General features: G+C 43.5%; 1 protein-coding gene across 3 annotated transcripts; it reads left to right on the top strand.

The window, feature by feature from the left end:
• Nucleotides 1-2,305: 2,305 nt before the first annotated feature.
• TBC1D24 (TBC1 domain family member 24) lies at nt 2,306-21,131 on the top strand. 3 transcript variants are annotated; one of them, XM_018570051.1, is made up of 7 exons: nt 2,306-3,320; nt 6,651-6,658; nt 10,804-10,972; nt 12,045-12,108; nt 16,507-16,602; nt 18,054-18,276; nt 20,582-21,131. In XM_018570051.1, the coding sequence occupies exons 1-7, from the start codon at nt 2,356-2,358 to the stop codon at nt 20,758-20,760; spliced, it is 1,704 nt and encodes a 567-aa protein (XP_018425553.1). In that variant the 5' UTR covers nt 2,306-2,355; the 3' UTR covers nt 20,761-21,131. The 3 variants fall into 3 exon arrangements, with proteins under 3 accessions (XP_018425553.1, XP_018425551.1, XP_018425552.1); XM_018570049.1 differs by lacking the exon at nt 6,651-6,658 and adding an exon at nt 5,350-5,367 and having other exon boundaries at nt 10,814-10,972; XM_018570050.1 differs by lacking the exon at nt 6,651-6,658 and having other exon boundaries at nt 10,814-10,972.
• The last annotated feature ends 2,737 nt before the right edge of the window (nt 21,132-23,868 follow it).

The raw sequence follows: 23,868 nt of genomic DNA, 5'->3' as shown, positions 1-23,868 counted from the left end.
ACAGAAACTGGAGCAGTTGCCCATTGCAACCAATCAGCTTCTCTCTTCAGTTTGTTCAGTTAAGATGTTAAAATGAAACACAGAAGCTGATTGGTTGCCATGCACAGCTGCTCCCAGATTTTGTCTACTTCAGTTTTGATAAATCCCCCTCAATGTATTTCTCAGCGCTGTGTATTCCCTTTTACTAACCATGGACGTTTTTTTTTTTTTTTCCCGTTGAATGATTTTTGCATTGTAGAGTGAATTGTATTTTTAGCGCTCATCCACAGCAGAGTACCCGCTCGGAGCATTGCTGATATTGAATTTCTGATGCGTGTGCATGTCTTCACTAGCAGGGTGCAGCAGTGTATAGTGACTTCCAAAGCCGGCGGCTATTTCTGGGATGATCGAACTGTTTAATCACATTACAGGGTTTCATTGAATGGTGCAATGATTCTGTAATGGATCTGCACCGTGCCTGGTCACCCCTCCCTCTGCCTGTTGTGACCGCCGAGCAAGATGGAGCCAGTCATCTACGTCTGGGGAATGATTAGTGCAATATCTGAATAGAACAATGGTTTTATACTGATGCATGTGGAAACAAAAGACATACATCAGGCAAAAGCGACTATTCTGTTAAATTATATGTAATGAGTGTGTGGCCCGGCATATTTATAAAGCACTAAATCTGAGTTTTTCTGACCAAGCATTCATTGCAGGTCAATCTTCCTAGAGAATTTTTTCGAATGAGCAGTTCACCACCGGTGAACGATTGGCCTTATTAATATACCTCTGTGTCTATGATTTTTGATTTTATTTATTAGCACACGCACACCTATGAGCAACCATAAGTCATCATCATTGTAAAGCGCTGCGCAAACTGTTGGCGCTATATAAATACTATGTAGTAATAATAACGTATCACACTATGACCTGCCTGCAGTGCTACACAGTGATTGTGCTGACTGCTCTTTCTTGCAGTGCATAACTACTGACCGACTAAAAACGATGCACTTCTTATGTGCTATTGTTAAGCAGGATGCGGAATGACCGTAGTAAACCCAGAGCTCCCTCTAGTGGCAAATTCACAAATCTCTTTAATTCAGTAACCGTATGGGGAAATAAGAATGTAAAAAAAATGGCGGACTTGCCTAACCAGTATTGGACTGGTGCTGTGACTCTGACTCAACATTTCCTTTCCCTGTGGGCAGGCTCCTATGATAAGAGAAAGGATAGAGAGACCAGGTTTGAGTAAGGCTGGCTTGCAGTGAAACGATGGCAAGCCTTGCATATACACCCCCCCCCCACCTTCCAATCTGTCTTGTGGCTGGCACCCACCACTAGTGAGTGTATACAGAGCACTGGAAACTGTAAGCACTGCAATGACCCTGTACAGGCCAGACATTGCAAACCAGTATGCTGCCGCACACACTATTCCGATCAATCACATGCTGGTTTGTTTTACCAGTTATTTTTATGGAATCACTGATATATTGTGTTATTCCTGCATTGTACATTTTATGACCTGTGTGGTTGTCCTTAGCATTCCGAAACTTGTAGTTCTAAGCCCATCAAGCCATAACACCGTACTTTGTGTCCGAGTCGCCTGCTGTAGAGTGATCCCTGGATTGTGGATGCATAGTGAAGCTCCTTCCCTTCACATCAGCAACATTTGGCCTCTGCTGTATTTGCACATGCTGGTGGCCTGGCTAGCGTTTTGCTTAATATTCTTAACAGGCCTTTCTTAGAATAGGGTGTTTTTGGCCAGACCACGGTTCCTCTGGCACTCCATAAGGTTTAGACATCCATGTTTAATGTTTTAACTTGGGTTTCAAGTTATCTGGGTCACGGCTGATGTTATCTCCACTCCTGCTGACTTTGTGATGCTGCCTGTCTACAGCCCTGTGAATGGGAGAGTGGGTTTGTACAAACATTTTACTGGACCCAACAGAACAGGCGTCTTATATTACAGGCCAATACGAAATTACTTTCCTGTTGAGACTGACTTTATCCAGATGGACTTCTTAATATTTTCTGTAATGTCTGTTCTTCAGTAACTACCCCTTACCCCTGGCACTGTGGTGGTACTTTCTTTGCCTTTCATGGTGTTAATAGTAGGCTGGTGAGGTTGATTTCTTGTGCTATTCAGGAGAATAAATACATGTCCTCCATCCCCAGTTCCAGCTTGTCCTAGGACAGCAAATTTTAGGTTTGTATGGTACTTGTTTGTTGATATTTTTTCGGGGGGCATAGGCAAAAACTGGGCAACAACTGAAATTTTGGCATAGTAGATATTGACAAAGTAATGTCTTCTGTTTTTCAGGAAGCTATGAACTGAGAACTTTGTTCAAGACCATTTCCTGTTAAAGCTTAGCCATGGATGACACAGAATATGGCAGCTTTGTGGACTGGGATAAGATGGAGAGTGGGGGCCAGGAACAGAGCCCCAAAGTACTTAACTGTAACGATTTGCAGGAACTGAAACAGCTGTCCCGTCAGGGGTATTGGGCCCAGAACCATTCGCTACGGGCAAAGGTATATAAAAAACTGATCAAGGACATCCCTTGCCGTACCGTGACACCAGATGCCAGTGTGTACCGTGACATTGTGGGAAAAATAGTTGGAAAGAGGAATGCCAGTACGTTACCGCTACCGGAATTTGTTGACGACCGTCAGGTTCCTACCTACTGTCTGAACTCTGAAGGCATTGGAGCAGTCAGGAAAATAATTATGTGCATCTCAAATCAGTTTCCAGATATTTCCTTCTGTCCTGCTCTACCATCTATTGTGGCGCTGCTCCTTCACTACAGCCAGGACGAGGCAGAATGCTTTGAAAGCGTCTCTCGAATATTGGCCTGCAATGACCCGAACAGGCGGCTGGTTGACCAAACCTTTTTAGCGTTTGAGTCTTCTTGCATGACCTTCGGGGATCTGGCAGGTAAATACTGCCAGGGACCTCACAAGCTCATGGTAGCAGTATCTGAAGATGTCATGGAGGTGTACACCGAGTGGCAAAGGTGGCTCTTTGGAGACCTGCCCTTTAACTACGTTGCACGGGTGTTCGATGTGTTTTTGGTGGAAGGTTACAAAGTTCTCTTCAGGATAGCGCTATCTCTCCTGAAATTCTTCCACAAGGTAAGAGGTGGACAGCCTATGGAGTCGAATAATGTGAAAGGAGACATCCAAGCATTTGTGAAGGACATCAGCAAATCCGTGTCTCCGGAAAAACTCTTGGAGAAAGCCTTTGCAATCCGGCTCTTCTCGCGTAAAGAAATACAGTTGCTTCAGATAGCCAATGAGAAAGCTCTGCAGCAGAAAGGTATCACTGTAAAGCAGAAAAGGTAAGCCGTCTAGAGTGGGTAAGATTATGTTGCATGCATTTATAGCTTGAGTGATTTTGCTGAAAAGAAAAAAAATCCATCCAAAGCTTGAATGTGGGGTTCAGAATGGGATGAAAAGCTTGCAAGCAAAACCAGACTTAAACTGCAACTTCATCCAAAGAGATATATATATATATACACACACACACAGGTGAAACTCGAATAATTAGAATATTGTGCAAAGTTCATTTATTCATCAGTAATGCAACTTAAAAGGTGAACTAATATATGAGATAGACTCATTACATGCAAAGCAAGATAATTCAAGCCGTGATTTGTCATAATTGTGATGATTATGGCTTACAGCTCATGAAAACCCCACAACCTCAAAAAAGTAGATTACATGCAATCAATAAAACAAGGATTGTACATAGAACAATATCGGACCTCTGAAAAGTACAAGCATGCATATGTACTCAGTACTTGGTTTGGGCCCCTTTTGCAGCACTTACTGCAATTACTTTTGCACGATATTCTAATCGAGTTTCACCTGTATAAGTATCGGATACACCCAGATATATACGTTCTACGTACTGACAGGGTTATTCACAAAAGGGTGAAGAGTTTGGAGAAGGCCGGAGTAGTGTACAATCTAGGACAACATAGCTGATTTGGAAAAATTCTCCAATTCAGCTCACTTTCCAGTTCAGCTCTGTTGTCCTAGATTGTTCACTTCTCCTGCCTGCTCCAAACTCTTCCACCCTCTAGTGAATAACACTATGTATTCCCATGAATAATCTAGTGTTGGATTCCTAAGGGATTTTTGCTTCAACATGTACAGTATATAAAAAAATCACTCCGGGGGGAAACTGGAAACTTACAGCAATGTCTTGGGTATCTTTGGAACAGGAACTTCTGAATAAGGAACAGCCAGCACGGGACTTTTCCATGTAGGTAGAAACTTAGTGAATTTGTCTTATTCCCACTCCCCTCAGCATAGTCCAGGTAGTAAAATACTTACCCTCATCCTCACTGTGTAGCCCAGCCTGACACCCCCCGACATCAGCATTCATTGCTTAGATTCCCCCCCTTTGCATCAAAGTCCATCCTTGCATCAGACACTGATATGAGGGGAGACACTGGTTAATCGATTTTGAAAATAATCGTTAGCTGCAGCTCTATGGGGGACCCTGATATAAGGGCGACTCTGGACAACCCTTACATCAGCAGCCACTGAGATCCCCTTTACAGACTGAGGACTCAGGTGCAAGTGGGCATTCTGGGGACTCTGATGTAAGGGGCAGCTCTGGGAACTCTGATGGGAGTTGGAAAAATGTTAAGGCAAATTAATGAAGCGTTTATGTGGGGCAGTCACCTAGTGTGATACCCTGTCACCCCTTAGCTTAATCTGTCTCAGTGGTGGCCAGACTTGTAATCCTCCTTTTCTTTAACTAGCAGGCATTAATAAATGTTTTTCTTGGGTGCCGTGACCTGACGCGGCCAGATCTTTACAATGAGTTTACATTAGCTAGAGCCAGAGTGGAGGTTGACCTCCGAGTGAAGGTCTCAATGAGGAGTATGTGCACCATGCACACGGAAACCTGCTGAGCAGTTATAAGAAAAGGAAAATGTCACCAAAAATTCTGATCACTCCAGGATCTCCGCTGTCCTTTTCTAGTATTGCCATTCTTGGTCTCTCTCACTAATGCCATAAAGACTGGGTGACAAGGTATGTCTAGCTCTGATATTGCAACTGGAAGTATTTTGCATTGTATGCCCAACCAATAGCAACCTTTCTCAAGGACTCCTTTCTTTCTGTGTGATTCTGGTCTATAAATGTGAATTTTCATTTCTAATGGTTTCCAACATTTGGTGATTTTTAATGTATTTAACTGCTTTTTTTTTTTTTTTTTTCTCCTTTTTTTTTTGATTTTTTTTTTTTTTTTTTTTTTTTTTTTTTTTTATCCCTTTTTTTTTTCTCAGTAGAATAATTCTTGTTTCTTACTCTTCTTTCTGTCTTTGTCACTTCCTCTTCCTGTCCTTTTTCCAGATTAAACTCTCCGGCCCGGTAAGTGACCTTGTTGCACCCTGTTCTGTCCTGTACTTAACCCCAGCGCTGTCTGCTCCTTCCTCTGTACTAATAGGAACTGACACTTCCTTGCTGACTAACCACCCTGTGCTGCCGTACAAGACTACATCCGATGCTTCAGCATGCATTGTGGGCACAAGTTGTTTAAGATGCTGTTAGGAAAGTTGTCAGGTTTACTGGCTATTACTGGTAGAAAATGATCATAACAGAAGTTATAATGTTCGATGGAGAACTCTAAGTGCATTTCCTAACAGACAAGTTCAAGGAAACCTTCCATGAAAGACTGCTGGTTTTGCAAGGTGCTCCTAAAAACTCTAATTGGCTGTCATCTTAATCCTCTGGCTTTAATACATAGAGTCGGAGTCTAAACAAGTATGCAGGTTAGGAGTTCTGACTTCTTTTGCTGCATATTCTGAGTCAGCAGCTCAAAGTACCAAAGCCAGAGAGAACCAGGCAGCTAGCATTTTCTGGAGACAAACGGGTTAGTTCTAAGTTGTTAGTTCTAAGACTGGCAGTGCCATAGGGGAACATGGAGCCGGCTTCCTGGGCATTCAAAAAGCCGGGTGGTGAGTGATGACCCGCTTCCCGACTTCCTGATTGGCCCGGAAGCCGGCTCCATGCTGATTTGGCTGTGAAGCCGGCTTCCCAGCCAATGACAATCGAGCCAGCCAAACATGGAGCTGGCTTCCCAGGCGGTCAGGAAGCTGGGCAGCATGCAATGACACGCTGCCAGGCTTCCTGATTGCCCGGAAGCTGGCTCCATGCCAGCGGAGGCACCGGTATCGGTACTTGGCATCGGTGAGTGTCGAAATCAAAATAGCAGTACTCTATTATGGGGTCCCGTTTTCCACTAACTACTATTCCATTTTTAAGAAAAGGAGGTATAGGTGTAAGTTACATTTAGTGATTTCATCAGATTAGGCTTTTAAAGCAAGATCCTGACCTTTTTTTTTTCTTCTGCCGAAGTTCCTCTTGAAGGTAGGCTTATGGTTAAAAATAAAAGTTGGGTTTTATTTTAACAATCCGGCTTTTTTTTTTTCCTTCCACCTTCTAGTGCTGCCAGTAACACACCACCTGTCCTAGGGTGACAACACACTCGCCATACTGTATCAGCATTCTGACCCCAAGACTGAAGTTTTTAGGATTACAGCACTTTTCTGTACTCCCAGGAAGACACCTGGACCTCTGATGCATGCTATCCAATGACCTGGAGATAAACACCCCTCTACCACCACCTTCCCAATGAACAGTCAACTTGAGAGTGTAGATTATCCAATGAGGCCCTATCACTGGACTGTTGGGCAGAGTAGGGCAAAGTTTAGCCCTCTGCAGGGTTGGATCTTAATTTCACGCTGAGCAAAAACCAAGCCTCTGGATATAGTGTGCTTGCAATGGCAGCTTTCATATTTCTTTCCAAACCGGTTTCCATAAAATAAATCCCTCGTTTGTCCTACATTCTACAGATGGACAGATGAAAGGTGATCGAGACCAACCTAAAGTTCAAGGGAGAGTCCTATTTAGTGATTGGTGGGATGCATTGCCCACTAACTCTTATCTTTGGTGGACTCCAACAGCAAGACATAATCATTTTCTGGCTCTATCCCTACCAATGTTTTTGCAAGGAGCTCAATATGTTTACAGACAAATGGGCCTTACCAATACTAATTGAACTCTCCATAATGACAGTATTGTCTAATTTTAGTTAGTTATGGTTTTTATGTATTAGCGAGTAGCTATTGTCTGATAGAAACTGTGCTTGGAAGTTGGAGAACCGTGTAATAGAGTTCTATAAAAACTATAACATTTCAGTCCCGCATTGGAATAATGTGATAAAAGAATGAAGACTTTATTCTGGACAAGCTTGTTTAACCTGCATTGTTTTACAGACTGTCCTTGGATGGTTGGCAACCTTGCAGTCAAGTATCCCAGACTACCTGACGGAATTAATTTTTAATGCTTTATTTATAAGACTGTCTGTTCATGAACAGCAAATCCTTTTGTCAAATGCTAACCAAGTGAAGGCTGGGAGAAAAGGGCAGCGAAGATTGCATGACATACAATACCAGCTTATTGTCTCATTGCATGGCTAATGGCAAAAACTGCGCTTCCCTCATGCATATCCATGGAAATACTAACTGGGGTGCATGTGTAATGGGACAAAGGGGTATATAGTAAAGACTAGAAGGAATTCAGTAGAGGGCAATCTCTAGAGGGAAATTCCAGTTTATAGCCGATTTCGATGCAAGTCTCTAGCCATTTATTTGGGGGGGGGGGGGTGATCCATGGCGATAGTGTTTCCAGTGATGGACACCACACTCTGAAAAGAGTAAAAAACTAGGGAGGCACCGATACTACTATTGATGCCGAGTATTTGGGAGAGTACTCGCCCAAATGCTCCGATACCTAGCCCGCTACTTGAGCTTCGGGTATCGGGAAGCTGGGCAGCAAGTCATTACACGCTGCCCGGCTTCCTGCTTGGCTGGGAAGCCAGCTCCATGCTCCCTCATCACTTGTGACTTGGGAGCATGGAGCCAGCTTCCCAGCCAATCAGGAAGCCGGGCACTACCTAATTACACGGCGCCCAGCTTCCTGATAGGCCAGAAAGCCGACTCCATGCTTTCTTGTCACCTAGTGATGAGAAGCATGGAGATGGCTTCCCTGCTAATCGGGAAGCCAGGTGGCGAGTCATTACATGCCGCTTGGCTTCCTTAATGGGACTTCCGGTATCGGTCTTCGGTATTGGCAAGTACCGGGAAAAAAATTCTGTACTCTTACGGGATACCGAAAAACAGGTATCGGTGCATCCCTAGTAAAAACTGCCCTGGTGCAGACGAGACTATACAAATGGTCCAGTGGAAGAGGCACTCGCAGGTCTTGACTTGAAAGCACATAAACGTGTCGCTTCAGTAGAAGGCCCCTGAGTGCTTATATACAGTTGTGTGAAAAAGTAAGCCCTCTTTGAATTCTATGGCTTGAAGTTTTAGGACATAATAAAGAATCTGCTCCATCATTGTGGAGGAATTTTGGCCCACTCTTTACAGCATTGCTTCAGTACATTGAGGTTTGCAGAAGCAGAATGGCCATTATGTATGAAATGCTGGGGCCACATCGGCCACCCTCCATTATGCAGAAGAAGCTTAAATTAAAAGGAGAGGAGTCCTAGTCAGTAAAAGGGAAGACCTTATACAAATACATCCTCCTTTTTTTTACCTTTTTGAAGAGGTTTAGAGGGGACTGAATAATCTGAGTATTGAAGAAAACCTTTAAAGTGTCCAGCCAAGTGTTTTTGGATAGGGTTGAGAAGGATTAGAACACTTGTTGGCTTGTATTGATATCCAGGCCCAGATAGAAAGATTTCCCCTCACTTTCACTATTTTATTCAGTGTTTAAAAAAAAAAAAAAATTTGATCCCTGTAGGCCCAGATTTGCCACAGGCGTGCAGATTTTGTTCTGATCTTGACAAATCTGGTGTCTTCCTATTTTTTGTATCTCACTTTTGTCTGGACCTCTTCTATTATGTTTCCAATAGAAATAAAGGTAACGCAATACAGAAATTTGCAGCATCGCTACATGCAGACTAGCAGACTTGGAAGTGCATGTTATTGCTCTTGTATACATGACCCAGGCTTATCCTAAATGCTCAGTATTTTGCATTAGTTTCTCATTTAGTGACCTGGCCCAGAAAGAAATGCAAATCTAAAAACTGCATCTGTGTGTATATATAGCAGTGAAACCCCTCCCCCCCCCCCCAAATTTCTTGCTGTTTCATCTTGCCACTTGATCCATGATTAGCGTAATCTTCTCGGGATTGTCTTCTGTTGCTAAGCAACAGAAAAGCTCAGTAAGTGCTGGAAAGGCTTGGCTTGGTGTAGGTCATTTTGGTAACCACGGCACTGGAAAGAAGGTGTCACTTTTTTTTTTACATTTACAGGAGCTGTGAATTGCCATCCAGCAGCAAGACGAGTGATTAAATTTGGCTTTAAGCAGCAGCACAGCTCCAAATGCTCATACATGGCCTTATAACAAGGCTCCTAATTTGGAGCTTTACTTGCAATAATCGTGTGGATTGTGACCAACCTTTTTAGGAATTCTTTACCTTGCTGCCTTTTTTGCTAATCTGCACAGTTCTATAGCTCATCCAAACAGCTGCCTTTAGTGTAATCGGAGTTATGGGATCACCAAACCCCACCCCATTCACTGAAAGCAGCCATTATCGCGCTTATGGGCAGCGCCAATGACTATAGTTCTTGGGTAATGGCTGCAGTGGCGGTGTGCCCTTTCATATATAATTTGGGTCAATTTAGTGGGGAAAAAACCGTGTGCATTGAATCTGTATTGACCTAGAGATGACTTATTTCCAGAGTTGGGGCATTGCCCTTAGTGCCATGTCACACCAGCAAAGCTGTAGCAGCTACAAATTTCACTGCTTTTTAAATGGTCATTATGATCATGTCGAAATAGCAATGACCCAGGCAAAGAAACCATTTCCCCTAACAAAATGGCTTCCTCTCTGGCCCTGAATACTGCAGAATCTCCCTATCTAGCAAGGGAAGGACTCAATAGGAAAGGGTATGCTGGTGATTCTGGTTGGTGAATTGTCCTCAACGATAGTTGTCTATCAGCCTTGGTGCTCATGCACAAATCCGCTGGGTGGGAAAGGGGGCATACAATGTAAAATTTGGCCATTTCTTTCTACACCCTGGAGCCTCGGGCGTTGCGTACAACCACCCATAGAAATCATCATTGGCTGTATGCAGCTGTTAGCAGTTATATGCTGATGCTTGCTCTGTGCCATGAGCTTCTGCTTTTGCATTGGATAATGTGAAGCTACTGAGGCTGATGGCTCTTGCAGTCTGTGGAATTGGCTATAGAAAGTCTGTTGCCCAGTGAATGAGTTGCAAATGGCTGAAATTGTCAAGACTCAGACCTTTCATTGATTGCAGTTGCTTTATTCCTAGCAGGAAAAAAGCCAAGGTGAGATTCTGTCCTTCAAATCACTCCAAACATGCTTGTGTGATGTGGCCCTGTGTATGACCATAGCACTAATAGGCAGACGGCTCTCTGAGACACTTCCTTTGAGCAACATCTGACCCCTACGAGTGCTATTCATCAGCTAGGACTGGCCTGAATATCAAAGGTGATGCTTGACATCTGGAGCATCTGTTGCTGTGCTGTATACGGCAGCCTTATTCAGGGGTTCCTCTTGAATACGAACCATACTGAAGAGCCATTATTTGATTAGGCTGCACACCGTTCCAGTTGTGTAGGTGACTTGTTCTCTGGAGCTAAAAACCTTGCTAGAAAAATAATTCCCCATCTTGAACGTGCCATGAGTGACCAGTCCTTCTTGGGACCTTTTTAAAATTGAAGATACAGTGAATGTATATAATGCAGGCTAATCGCTTTTTCTGTAACTGTCTGACAGACAGAATGTCCACTTGGCTGTACATGCTGAAAACTTCAAGTCTGAGATTGTGAGTGTGAAGGAGATGCGAGACATCTGGTCCTGGATTCCGGAAAGGTTTGCTCTCAGCCAACCACTGCTGCTCTTCACCAACCAGGAACACGGCAATAGCCTCAGCAGGTGAGAGGTCTGGGTTTCGGGCTGCCACTACTTCTGTTTCGGGGGGATCATTGAGGCGCCCCTTTCAGCAGGAATGTTCATGTAGTTAAAGCTGAACTCCCAACCAAAACTCCAGCAACGGATTTGCTGTCCAGGTAAACTTTCTTACTTCCGGTCATGTCATTCGGACAGGATGCAAGGGTGAAGACCTAACGGAGGTTCTTCTCCCCTGTGCTTGTCTTTCCCTGTGCTCAACTGCAACAAAAACACTTGGCTAATGTTCCATTTTAACTGTAATTCTGACAAATATGACCTCATGAGGCACAAGATGTGGATTCAATAGCTCTTGTTAATGTTTTTACCATTGCTGGGCTTATTCAGTAACGATGATTGGTTGCACTGTACACCACTCATTGCTCGTTGTACTGCCCTTACTGTTTTTTGTTTTTTTATCTTAAGGGCTCTTTCACACCTGCGTTGAAAGAGCATGATCAACACTCATTAACGCACCTATAGCATTAGGGAGGCATCAAAAACACTTGCAATATGCCCTGCCCCAAAAAATGATAACTTGATAAAATGATTAAAAGAAAAATTTAAACAAAAAATTAAAAAGAGTGGGGTCCCCCTCCCAATCCACACCAGACCCTTTAGGTCTGGTCGGAAAGTTTGGTACCCCTTTTATATACCCTTATGTGTGCCCCCCCCCCTTGTGTAATGAGTGAGGGGTACTTGTAACCCTACTAATTCACTAAAGGGTTAAGAGTAAGATTTAAGTAAATATAAGTAAATAGAGAACTCCTTTTTATTGAACAAAAAAAAAAAGTTTTTGCCAAGTCCTTTCATTCTAAACAAAACCCCCAAAAGTAAAAAAAAAAAATGCATCCCTCAAAGTAATCCAATGGTCAATCATGGCGACAATTTGGCGCTAGCGGTGACATCACAGCCGGCTCTGCCCATTTGTGATTTGGGTCTTTTTAAAAGGCTTTCTTGAGTTTGTTTGCGCAATTTACACAGGTTTTTAGAAGTATCCCCCAATAGCATTTGAATTGAAGTAGCCTCTGTTCTCAAAAACTTTTCTGCCTATTTCCAGGTTTTATTTGCACTGCGAAGGACGTGAGCCCACCCTACTCCTGATCAAAACCAGCAGCCAAGAGGTGTGTATTCTGGAAAACAGGATGACAATAGTGCCTTGGGTCAGAACTGCAGTCCAGTCACTGCCATAAGAGCTTCCTACAATCGCCCATTTTATCCTCTATGGCCAGCTTGATGACATGCTGCCTAACATACCCGCATGTATTTTTGATGAGAGCTGTCGGAAGACACCAACCAAATGGGAACAGATGCCATGCAATTGGTGTCTTCCAATTGGAGGTGATCCTTTTCTTAAACCTGGTTGGCATCCAGTGCTATTTGTCTTGTGACCTAGACAAGGTATGGCAGCAGCACAACTAAGAGGGCCCTAGTGTTACAACACATTATCAGAAATTCGACTTGCAAACTCAATAGTGGAGGTAGCCAAACTCCGGCCCTCCAGCTGTGGTGGAAATATAAAATCCCAGCATGCATCAACCTCTGAGTCATGCCTGTCGCTGCCAGTCTTGCAATGCCTAATGGGATTTGACGTTTCACAACAGCTGGAGTTTGCCTACCCCTGCTGTAGGAGGGGGGACATTTTTGTTCCAAGATGCCCAGGTATTCCTGGACTGTCATGCGGACCATTTATTAGACAAAAAAAGAACCGGAAACAAAACACAGAAGCCATTTCTCTCCACTCCACTTGTTATTTCTTCATTTGATTTTTTTTTAAGGATTTTAGTTGCTGCTGCATTTGAAAGTTTGCAAAAAAAAGCATACCCACCATCCATTGAGATGTGACTACTTTGTACCAGGTTTGAACTGCAAGAGCTGTACATTAGGCTTTGCTCTCCCGTGACAGTATCCTGCAGTTACTAATAATATAAGGTTTAATGTTGCGAAAATACTTCACATCCACAGTGATTGTGGGGTTGCCAACTTACACCTATTGGGTTATGTCTTGCGTAAACCTAGGCAGTCAGCCGTGGCTGCTATGTGAATTGGCATCTTGTAGTTGAGAAAAATGACAGCATATGTACACTAACAAAGTACACATTGCTTTCCAAAGAATAAACATTGGAGGTGATCCTTTTCTTAAACCTGGTTGGCATCCAGTGCCATTTGTCTTGTGACCTAGACAAGGTATGGCAGCAGCTCAGTGTGGTCACTTACTTTCATCTCCCTTCTCAGTGAAAGGGAAGAAGGATGAATCCTTTTGCACAGAGACTACCCAAAAAGTTGTAAAATCTGCAGCCTGTAATATCTAACTTTTTTATTGAAAGTTTTTGTTACAGTAACAGAGTAAAAGCACAATTGTGAGTCTATTATGTTTCTGTAAGGTGGCTCTAGGTGAAGCAGCTTACCTGGTAGTCAAAGGATTTTGACCTTCTGGCACGGCTTGACCTTGGGCACATTGTCACGTGTACTGTAGTTACGGTTGATATTATGCACTGCTATCCTACTATCCTCATAGATGCACACTTGTTGCTGCCTTGGTATGTTACAATTATTTGTCTGAAAAATGTTAATAAACTATATTTCTGCAAAAAAAAGCACAATTGGGATAGTCGAAACCTCAGGTTTAAACATGAAAGGGATACAAAGGATCTAGAACGGAGTGCTGTCAAATGTGTTAAGTATTGCCCCCTCAATGTAGCTGAAGCATCAGACTGAGCAGTCTGTAGCACCCCTCGTCCATACACGGAGAATGCAGCAAAGCTCTGCAGAATTATTGAACAGGAAGCCGAGCCTGCACATGTAATATGCAAATATGGATCATTGGTCTTGTATCTTTACAAAGTGTGCCCAGAAACGGTCTTTTAAAAAATATTAATAGATTGATAAGCTTGTTTTACCCTAAAATAGGACTGCATGTTCACTAAGGTTAAAGGAAAAAAAAATACAGATGCACAGAAAAGTCTTCTCAGATGTTGGGAAACATAAGGCAATCGGCTTGTAAGTTCCAGTAAACGATAGGCCAGTGCAAATCTGCTGGTATGAGATGGGGATAGTTTGCACAGGTCTTGCTGCTTCAGACAATTGGCTAAGAATGGCCGCCAAAACGAAGATGGAGTTGTACAAGTTCCCAGTTGATTCCCTGACATCTCCAGCCCAAAGCCCCACTGGTGGCCACGTGTGCGGTCTCCTCATCAACAGACCTATATTAAATCCCGGGGCCCCAGAAGAGTAGTGTTTTAAACTTTTATTTGTGTTTTTTTTTTTTTTTTTTTTTGTATTGCATGAGGTGTGCAAGAGGAAATACCTCCAAGGGAAACCCCTGGTGGTTAGCAGGTTCGTCAGAACTAGTGTGCACATTGGAAGATTTCCCATCTATTCCTGCTCTGATGAGGACCCAAAGTTTGGAATTTTCTTTCACTGATGGTCAGCAGGACAAATGAGGTGACGATCCCTAACTGTCTGATAGGAAGTGAGAGGAAATCCCCCCCCCCCCCAAGGAGAGAAACCATTGGTGGTTAGCAGGGTCACTAGAACTAGTGTCCCCATTGGAAGAATCCCTATCTATTCTTTTTCCGATGACAACCCATAATCTGAAATATTCTTTAAGCCTTTCAAATGTTTCTACTCTTTATTGAATAGAAAATTTAAAAAAAGTTTTCACAAGTAGTACATAAAACAAAGAGGGGATCAAACTTGGGGGCACACAGGCCAAGTAGATGACATTTACAATATAGGGGAAGGGAGTAGAGGTGTAATGGGGTACACTGCAACATTTCTATTAAGGGCAGGAGATTCAGTTTTGCGATAAACATCCCCCATCACTGTGTCCCGTGCTGGTAGTAAGGTCGGCCTATGCAAAATGAGTAGAAGGAAGTAGTGTTAGAGAATCAATAGGGAGGAGGTGGAAGTGAAACTGAGAAGGAAGGAAAGTGGTCTCCCCAGGGCTTGACTCCTTTAGCATTTGTCTAGCAAAGGCCAGAGACTGGAAATGGTTAATCCATGGTTCAAATACTTCTCTTCTACATACTTAATACATTGATTGGCACGTCTCTACTGGAGTTGGCGCATTTTTGTGTTTTTTAATTTGCAATTGAAGAGCTCCGGAAATGATCTTCAGATAAGACAATTTGAGGGAAGTATAATGTGGTAATTATACTTGGCTCCATGTTTTTCTTTTCCCGATTACAGCTCTGCTAACACTATGCCTGGAGCACATTTAATGCTGCTGGCTTGACTCCTCGGGTCCATCTCTCTACTTCCTGTTCTCTCTATTTTTTGACTAGAATTGGTTACTACAATGGCGGCCCCATAGACTTCTATTGTGGAGGTTAATTTCACAGAAAAATCAACCAGAACGCAAATGGACCAGAAGCATTAAGGCAATGGTACCCTCTCATAAGCAGGGTCTCCCAACGCTTTTGTCTTGACTTGTACTGTCTCCCTTTTATGTTGGGAAGTGCTGTGGGAACTGTTGGCACTAAAAAGTAAAATGGTAATAATACCGATGCATTCCGCTCATTTTCAGCCGAGCCATACCTCCAAAAAGACATGACCCCTTTCTCCCACTGTCCAAGTCAGCGTTCATGGAGGGTTTTTTGGAAGTTTTAAATGCAAGCCGGCACACATTTTATAAGTTTGAGCAATTTTAGGTTTTATTTTGAGAAGGTAAATGCAAAATCCTATATATTTAGTACAAGCATCCTTGTTTTCTACTCATTTATTTAGTGCCGCAGCAGAGCATCTTGGTTTTTCTTGGTACATCACCACCTTTTGTTGAACAGATTGCACTGTTTCATACCGTCCAGAGTTCTGATTAGTAGTACTAATACTGATGAAAGCCAACAGGCTTGAGAGTTTTTTTTACAATGGCTCTTTACTGTAGCAGGGATGTCCAAACTGCGGCCCTCCAGCTGTGGTGGAACTACGAATCCCATGAGGCTTTGCAAGATTCTCAGAGATGACTCCCGGAGAGAGATGCTTCATGAGACTTGTAGTTTCACCACAGCTGGAGGGCCGGAGTTTGGACATCCCAGCGTAGGCGGTATGTGAGCGGTCAGCTCTGAATGTAATATTTATCCATGGATTATAAAGAAATGTAGTTTATTTTTTTCCGGTGTCCTAACAAATGATAAAATTCCTTCTCTCTTGGAGAAAGTAATGCTGCACTTTGGAGTAGTCAAGGTAATTAGTAGCTGTTATCATTGTTACCTTGCCAGCTCATATCTTTTTTGATAAGTGAAAGGAATATGGAGCTCTGACTGCAAGTGTTTGTAACTTACCTGATGCATATTGTCTGAAATATAAAACATCTCAGTAGTTGGAATAAAGCAGCTTTATTAACCATGTTCCCGTCCAGTAACCTCAGGAAATGTCCTATTTTTTTTCTATTAAGTGTATTGTTTGCTTGTGATCAGACTTGTTGGGTGAGTAAATGTGAACAGTATGGGAAACACCTACTCATGGTGACTGAACATTTTCGGACTCTCTCTCCCTTTTATGTTCTTCTCACTACTTTCTAGGTGTGTGGTGCGTACCTGTCTACTGACTGGAATTCACGTAAGAAAAGCGGAAACAAGCTGAGCTTCTTTGGAACTGGGGAGTGTTTTGTTTTTCGGGTAAGAAGCTCTTCCTACAGTCCTTTCCATACCGTTGGTAAGGCCAACCCTAATCTACGGGGTTGCTAAAGGCAGCTCAGTAGTTGCAGTGCTCCTAATGTAGTTTAGTGAACTCCTAGAGGGCATTTATGAGCACCTTCAGCTTGTTGGGAATTCTCCCAGCACTTGGACCCAATTTTGTTTTTCTCTGCTATGGAGCAGACTAAAGTATAAAAGTAGCTCACGTGATTATTTTTGGGAGTGAAGATGAAAAATGAAGGAAGGAAATAAGCGGGGGTGGGGGGCAGGCCAGGCAAGGGATGAATGTGGAGTGGTTATTAAATCAGAATAATAGAATGATGTTATTTATATATTTTTATATTTAACGTATTGTACCACTTGCAGTATGTTGAATGTGGTTTTTTTCTTTTTTGTTTATATAATTGTTAAAAATTGAATAGCAATATTTATAAACGTAGCTCACGTACACACTGTATAAGTTGGGGAAGGTCATGGTGGATCCTGGTGCTTGTGCAACGTTTTGAAGGGAAGGCAGATGCAGTATCTCCCCACCCACCACTCTTAGGGAAGTGTCTTCCATCTGTGGCCACCCTTGGTCTAGTTAGTACAAAGAGAAACGAGCAGTAATGCACCGTCATTGCAGGAAGCAAAGTCTCCTTATGTGATAAATCTGTCTGCCTCTTGCACACGTATTCACCAACTAAACACATAAACAAGCTTTTTATAGGATTTTATAGAAACTTTTTTGGCTTTACTTGTCTCTTGGGTCATAGGAGTACATTTACTAATGTGTTCTTGTGACCCAAAGTCAGTAGATGGCCAGCTACAGCAGAGCCTCTCCACTAATGGGAAGGATCCCTACAATATTTCTTGGGATCCACCCTGGCTTCCCAAGTGACAGTTGGCTCTGCCTCCTGTTTTGTCCCTTTTTTTTTTTTTTTTTTTTTTACCTTTTTTTTTTTTTTTTTTTTCAGTGCTGGAAGAACAGGGAAGGGTGGGGGGATCCCTGCTGGAACCATTTTCAGAGAAAGGACAGTAATTGTAGCAGGCCAAACACCCAATGCTTCGAGATGGGGGGGGAGGGGGGTGTAAAGTGGTTCAGATGCAGCAGAAAATATGTTCAATTTACCCACATACGGCATATACAGAGATATACAAGAGTGCTCAATGTTTGGGCACATGGTTCCTAGGCTTTGGTCAGCCTAGCCTGTGTCTTGTCCAGAGTTGCAGGCTCTTTCATAATTCTCTCCAAAACTGGAAATGGGACGAGTTAAAAGTGGAATAAAGGAGCCTGATTGGCCAGGAACCTGCAGGTTCAAACATTTCGGGGGGAAAAACAGCTGGGTAATTTGGCACTGGGGCAATGTGAACATTTGTATATGGAGGGTCTGAATGGCATCATTTTTTTTTTCCCCCCCAATGTTCTAATCCATTCTGTTTTCTATCTTTAGCTCCAGCCAGAGGTGGAGCGCTATGAGTGGGTGATCATAAAACACCCCGAGCTCGGCAGAGTAGGTGCGTCAGCTGACATAGAATCAAATTCCTCCCTGGACACGGCTGATGGTACAGACCCTTCTGACCGCCTGTCTCCATTCTTGGCCACTCGACACTTCAACCTCCCGTCCAAAACGGCCTCCATGTTCATGGCTGGGAGCACAGAATGCATTATCATAGGTGAGTAGGGGCACAACCTTAAAACATGACCTTTTTTAAGTATTTTATTACATTTTTTTGCCAGCTGTCAGTCACGCAGCTGGGCGGATCCCGGTACAATTGTCGGGATCCGCTTCAGCTGCGGTGTCTCAGTATACCGCAATCAGCTGCTCGCGGTATACTGCGGTGCCTCTAGTATACCGCGAGCTACAGCTCGTGGAATACTGAGCCTAGGGTGACGGGGGGACGCTAGTTTGTGTCCTCCCGTTATCCTTAGGAGAACTATGGGGAAAAGACTTAACCCTATAGTTCTCCTTTTTTAAAGAAAGTCCTTTCCCTATCTCTTGTGTAGATGGTGGCTCATAGTACTTGCCCGCCTGTTAACCTACTGTGCAATGGGGTCATTCTAATTCTCACTCATACGCTGGTAATTATCTTCTCACCCATACGCTGGTAATTATCTAGAGTAGGCATTTAACCTAAATAGCCATTCTTTTTCCAGGTTTGGCATCGGCCATCTTGACTTGGCCAGCCCAGGATTGCATAACTCTTGTACGTGTGCACAGGATTCAGTTTATTCTGGCAGTGAGGAATGCCGCAATTGTACACAATCTGAAGAAGTTTGATAGTCAGTGAAGAAACTTTTATTGCAGAAAAGAGGGGAATTTATCAAAACTGGAGCAAGCAGAATCTGGAGTAGTTGCCAGTGGCAACCAATCGGCATCTCTCCAGTTCAGTTAAGCTTTGAAAATTAGAGTATTGAAGTGGTTGCCATGTGCAGCTGCTCCAGATTGTTCTGCTCCCAGTTTTGCTAATTTCCCCCCATTGTATGTCTCTACTGCAGTAAGAAGCCTTCGTGCTAGCAATGGTTTCTTTCAGGTAAAGTTTTACTTTCATTCCTTCCGATTTGGACCAGCACCATCTTTTTGGCATCTACTTCTGGGAGATGTTGACTCAGAGATGAGTGTTGTGTAAATCCTGGTGCTTATGCGGCAGTCCTCATGTTCTGGGCTTTGTATACATATTGTCGTCTTGCTGCTGCCTCTAACATTGGAACTTGCCAGAAAATTCCAAGGTATAGTCTTGGTGAGTAATCACTGGGGGGGGCTGCAGACTGGGCAAATCCTTGGATTCCCATTGACTTGTATGGGAATGCAAAACCTGTTTGGCGCAAACAAAAGCCTGTCAATATTGGCCTAGGTCAGCCTGCAGTACAGTTCATAGAACAGGGACTGACTGCCAATCAGCTCTGTGGAAATTTGCCCCAAACTCCATCGCTAGAATACATTTTGTAAAAGTGGGTTCTCTTTGCCAAAAGAAAGGGAATACTTGCCTTACACAGCCAGTACTTGATGTGATGGAGATAAACCACTGTCTGTATAAGCTTCAAAATCCAACTGTTCGATTCCTAGACCTCCTACTGTACAATGCACCTCCATCTGCTGTCCCCTGTGTCTATAATGTGACCTGGTTTCTCTTTATTACAGCGTTGCAGGCAGCAGGAGAGGCAAGCATTGATGGTCTTTGTAGAAGACTTAATTTACATATTTATTTTGGCAACCGAGTCCCTTTCAGTACATGCCATTGCTGTCTAGTTAAAGGGCACCTTTCCTTAGAGCAGCGGTTCTCAACCTGTGGGTCGGGACCCCTTCGGGGGTCGAATGACAATTTGCCAGGGGTCGCCGGGAGTCTCCCGCTATTAGATAGCTATTAGATTATCATCATCATTATTAATAATAAAAGCTGACACCCTCGACTTGTGTTATATGGTTTGGCGTTTTAGCTGTTACAGCAGCGGTTCTCAACCTGTGGGGTCGCTGTGTGATTTCTGATGTGCTCGGTGAGAGTCCTCCTCAGCCTTCTCCTAGCGCAGCAGTGTCAGTTCTCCCGCCACGCCGCCAGATGTCGCTGCAGCAGCTGCGTCAACCCTAAATTTTACCTTTGGGGGTCACCACAACTTGGCAAATGTTACCAAGGGGTCCCGGCCCTAGAAAGGTTGAGAACCACTGCCTTAGAGTAACATGGAGGCTGCCATTGCTGATTTCTAAACTTGCAAATGTATGTCTGGCTGTCATGCTTCACAAAGACTTTTAAGAGACTTCTGACCTGATCCACATGCCAATAATAAAGTCTGTGTCAGCACACTATTATTTTTAGTAGTAGGTCAGTATTGAGTGCCTCTTAGAAAACCATTTGAATCTAGACATGTGACCCATAAATAAGCTAGGAGTATAACTTGGATCTGATGCATTGCTTCCTGCTAATCTGCCTGCACATTGCTCTGTCTTAACTGATGGTTTCCGGCCTGAATCTTTCCTTCCACTAGGTGGCGGCGATGGACAAGCTTTATATTTGGACTCTGATCTGAATTATGGAAGAACCAGCCACTGCAACACTTTCAACAACCAGCCTCTGTGCTCCGAAACCTTCCAGGTGTCAATCATAGAAGTGTGGGGCTTTGAGGACAATCTCCACAACGAAGAACGGCCCTCGGCATTACATTGAGCCATTTCTCATTCATAGTCACAGCGCAGAATCATGGGACAGCTGAGCAGGTACACAGGAGGTCTGCCGGGGGTTGCTGTTTGCCACAGACTCTCGTCTGATGGACTGCAACATGTGTATCTGTTGTTGTGTTGTAGAGGACACACTTATGGAACCGTACTATGACCTCGAGGTCTCAGATTAAGGATAGAAGTCTGCTGCAGTGACATCTTCATTCCATAGCATATCAACCGTTCTTATCATGTAGACTTTGCACCAGCATCATGTGACTTCCGCCCATTCCTGAGTGTTTGCTGTGGTATCTCTGCCTGTGTGCTTGTCGCATGCAGGGATTTGTATGTGTCTGTGTATTTGTGTTCAGTCTTCCTTCCACCTCCTAACATGAAACAGGAAAAATAAGCCCCAAGTCTGGATAGGAGATTACTTCACTTGTCCTGAGTCTGTCTCTAATTTTAGGAATAAAAGTGAATCTCAGGCATTGCTTGGTCTTGTCTCCTTTTCTATATTTTTATCATTTTAAAGCAGATTTCCAGTTAGATCGCTTTAGAGTGGACTTTGTTCCCGTCCAGTTATGTGCACCTGGATCCTAGCAGACTTATGTGCACATAAGGTTACAGATCAGGTGACAAGGGTGGGAACGTGGTGATCATGTCGCGCCTGATGTATGAAAAGATGGGGCTTAGAATTCTGGAGAATAAAAACTGGTATAAATGAGTCCCACCAAGGGATTTGTATCCCCATCAAACTGAATTGTTTCCCTTAATTGATGGAGTCTTTGATAACTTGTATCTAAAGAAACAATACAAGTTTTTAAAGGTGATGCATTCCTCGTACTCCGGTCTTCTATGCGCTACTTAAAGTGCACAACAATTTACAAGACCCACCGAGCAGACCTATCGTGTCTGGACGGAGGTCTTTAACAGAAAAGATTAGCATTTATGTGAATAGGTTTTTAAGACCACATGTATCCTTTTTTTTTTTTTTTTTTTTATTAAATCTCCTTATTTAACAATTATAGATGTCTCACTCACACCCTCCCCCACCCCTCTATTCTCCATTTTTTACATAAATGGCCTTTCACACCTCCTTTTTTTTTTTTTAAACCAGTTAACAGCAGCTACACCAGCGTAAGGCACGGCATAGAAGAGTCAAACCCTCTGGTCAGGATTCAGCAGTGTACCTACATCTAAAGGAAGACAGTCAACACTTAAGCCAGTCCTCCTCCCTGTCTAAGAGGTGTGAAGAGTCCATTTATGTAAAAATAGAGAAGCCAAGCTTTACTAGAAGTTGGGGGGGGGTGAGACAGACTGTCTGCCGCATACAATGCTGTTTTATCACCTCTGGGCAGGTTAATAACTCCACTTATGCAAATGCAATCAACACCTGGTTGTCACTAACAGATTATGTGGATTGGAGCAACATTCACCATATTTATTCCCAGAGAATTTTTGTACAAGTCATTCTGAATTGAGAAAGCCGGTCGGATGTCCAGTGAAACGTCTTCAAGAAAAGTACAGCGAGTCAGTTGCCTTGACTTTTTTATTTTATTTTTTCTTCTTACAGATATATGCAAACAAAAAGTAAACATGGGGTACATGGCTGTGCACATTGGTTTGCCTTGAGCTGCCCTCCAATGGGTTCTCTGGGACACTGATGGCTAAACCTGCTGCAACTATGGCTATCTGTGCTTGGCTTCTGTTGCGTTGTGCGGTGATGGACAAATCGAGACCTAAATAGGAACGCCAGTCCAGGCTTCCTTGGGTTCTAGTCACAGTGGAGTAGCCTGGATTTGGCTTTTCTGTTGAATTGTTTTTATGGGAATAGGATCCATGGGTTCCATACACTGAACTAAATAAATGTCTCTAATATTCGGCCATAATTGCACTATACACCAGCAGCTCTCGATATGCATCTGCCTGATGGGGTGTAAAGGAGTGATTTGTATGGCTCACCCACTGCCCTATAATAAGGAATAAGCCTCTTGTTTTTGGCATATGTGTTGGAATGAGACTTGTGAAAACCTTTTGTGTTATGAAGGCTTTATGTTGCTATGCACAATGTTATCACACATTTTAGGAAAAAATGGCCTTGGTTTCTCAGTGTAAGCCACCCGTCTTCCTTTGGTCTCAATTTCCTTTTTAGATACCTTTTCTGAACCATGTGGGTTTTTTTTTTTTATATATATCTTTAAAATACTACACCCCTGTTTTCCTGCCCCCAAACTGCAAGGCTTAACTGCTCCTTGATTCTCTATGGAATCAAAGAAAGATGATACCTGATCCTATGGAGGTGACTGCTCCCCTCTCTACCCCTTTGCTCCGGTGGTGGCATGTCCCCCAGCATCCTCACATCTAATACACTGTATTGGACATGGTGACTCACAGGGCTTTAGACCGCTGGAGCCCAGGGGAGAAGAGGCTAGACCAGGGGTGCCCACAATTTTTTGTCTGGAGATCTACTTTTCAAATGACGAGCTCAATGAGATCTACCAATGAGAAAAAACACCTGCGTTCTGGGGCATGGCAGTGCCTTGAAGTCAGCCACGCCTGCAGAGTGATCACACGCACCCGGAAAACCGGCAGATTAGTGCCTGCATTCCGGTCTAGTGCGACCTGCAAAAATGCTGCAAGCCGGCTTGCGTTTCTGTGCGTTCTAGAGGCCCGAACACTCTGGAACACAGACTTTGTGGTGCAAACTGGCCCTCTCTCTTGGTCATCTCTTCTCTCTCCCCAGTTTCTATCTGCCGACGTTGCACACAGGGAGAGGTGTCCCGCCCCTTCCTGTCTGTGGCGTCTGACACATTCAACCGCATTAGCACCGCGGGAGGGAGCTCAGGTCAGTGAGCTGATCGCGATCTACCAAATGGGCACCCCTGGGCTAGACCAAAACCAGGTAACACCCTGCAGTGCAGGGGTAGCCCCACTGCAAGGGTTCATTTTATTCTGCCTGGAGTTGTTCTTTAAAGCTTGTTCCTAATTAAAATACTGCCCACATGCCAAATCACTGGTGTCCACATGATGGCAGCATTGACAGAGGGCTGACCATATGCTCAAATTGGAGTGGAAGTAAAATGTTCTGATTTAAAAAAAAAAAAACTGCAGACAGGTG

The sequence above is a fragment of the Nanorana parkeri genome, unplaced genomic scaffold (genome assembly GCF_000935625.1).
Source record: "Nanorana parkeri isolate BGI_ZX_2015 unplaced genomic scaffold, ASM93562v1 scaffold1448, whole genome shotgun sequence".
NCBI lineage: Eukaryota > Metazoa > Chordata > Amphibia > Anura > Dicroglossidae > Nanorana > Nanorana parkeri.
This window is presented reverse-complemented; position numbering and strand designations above follow the sequence as displayed.

Excerpts from the sequence above, each read along its gene's own strand:
- TBC1D24 (XM_018570051.1), top strand. The coding sequence starts at position 2,356 with ATGGATGACACAGAATATGGCAGCTTTGTGGACTGGGATAAGATGGAG. Across the intron at positions 12,109-16,506 it reads TCAAAACCAGCAGCCAAGAG|GTGTGTGGTGCGTACCTGTC; the intron begins GTGTGTATTCTG and ends ACTACTTTCTAG. Across the intron at positions 18,277-20,581 it reads CACAGAATGCATTATCATAG|GTGGCGGCGATGGACAAGCT; the intron begins GTGAGTAGGGGC and ends TCCTTCCACTAG.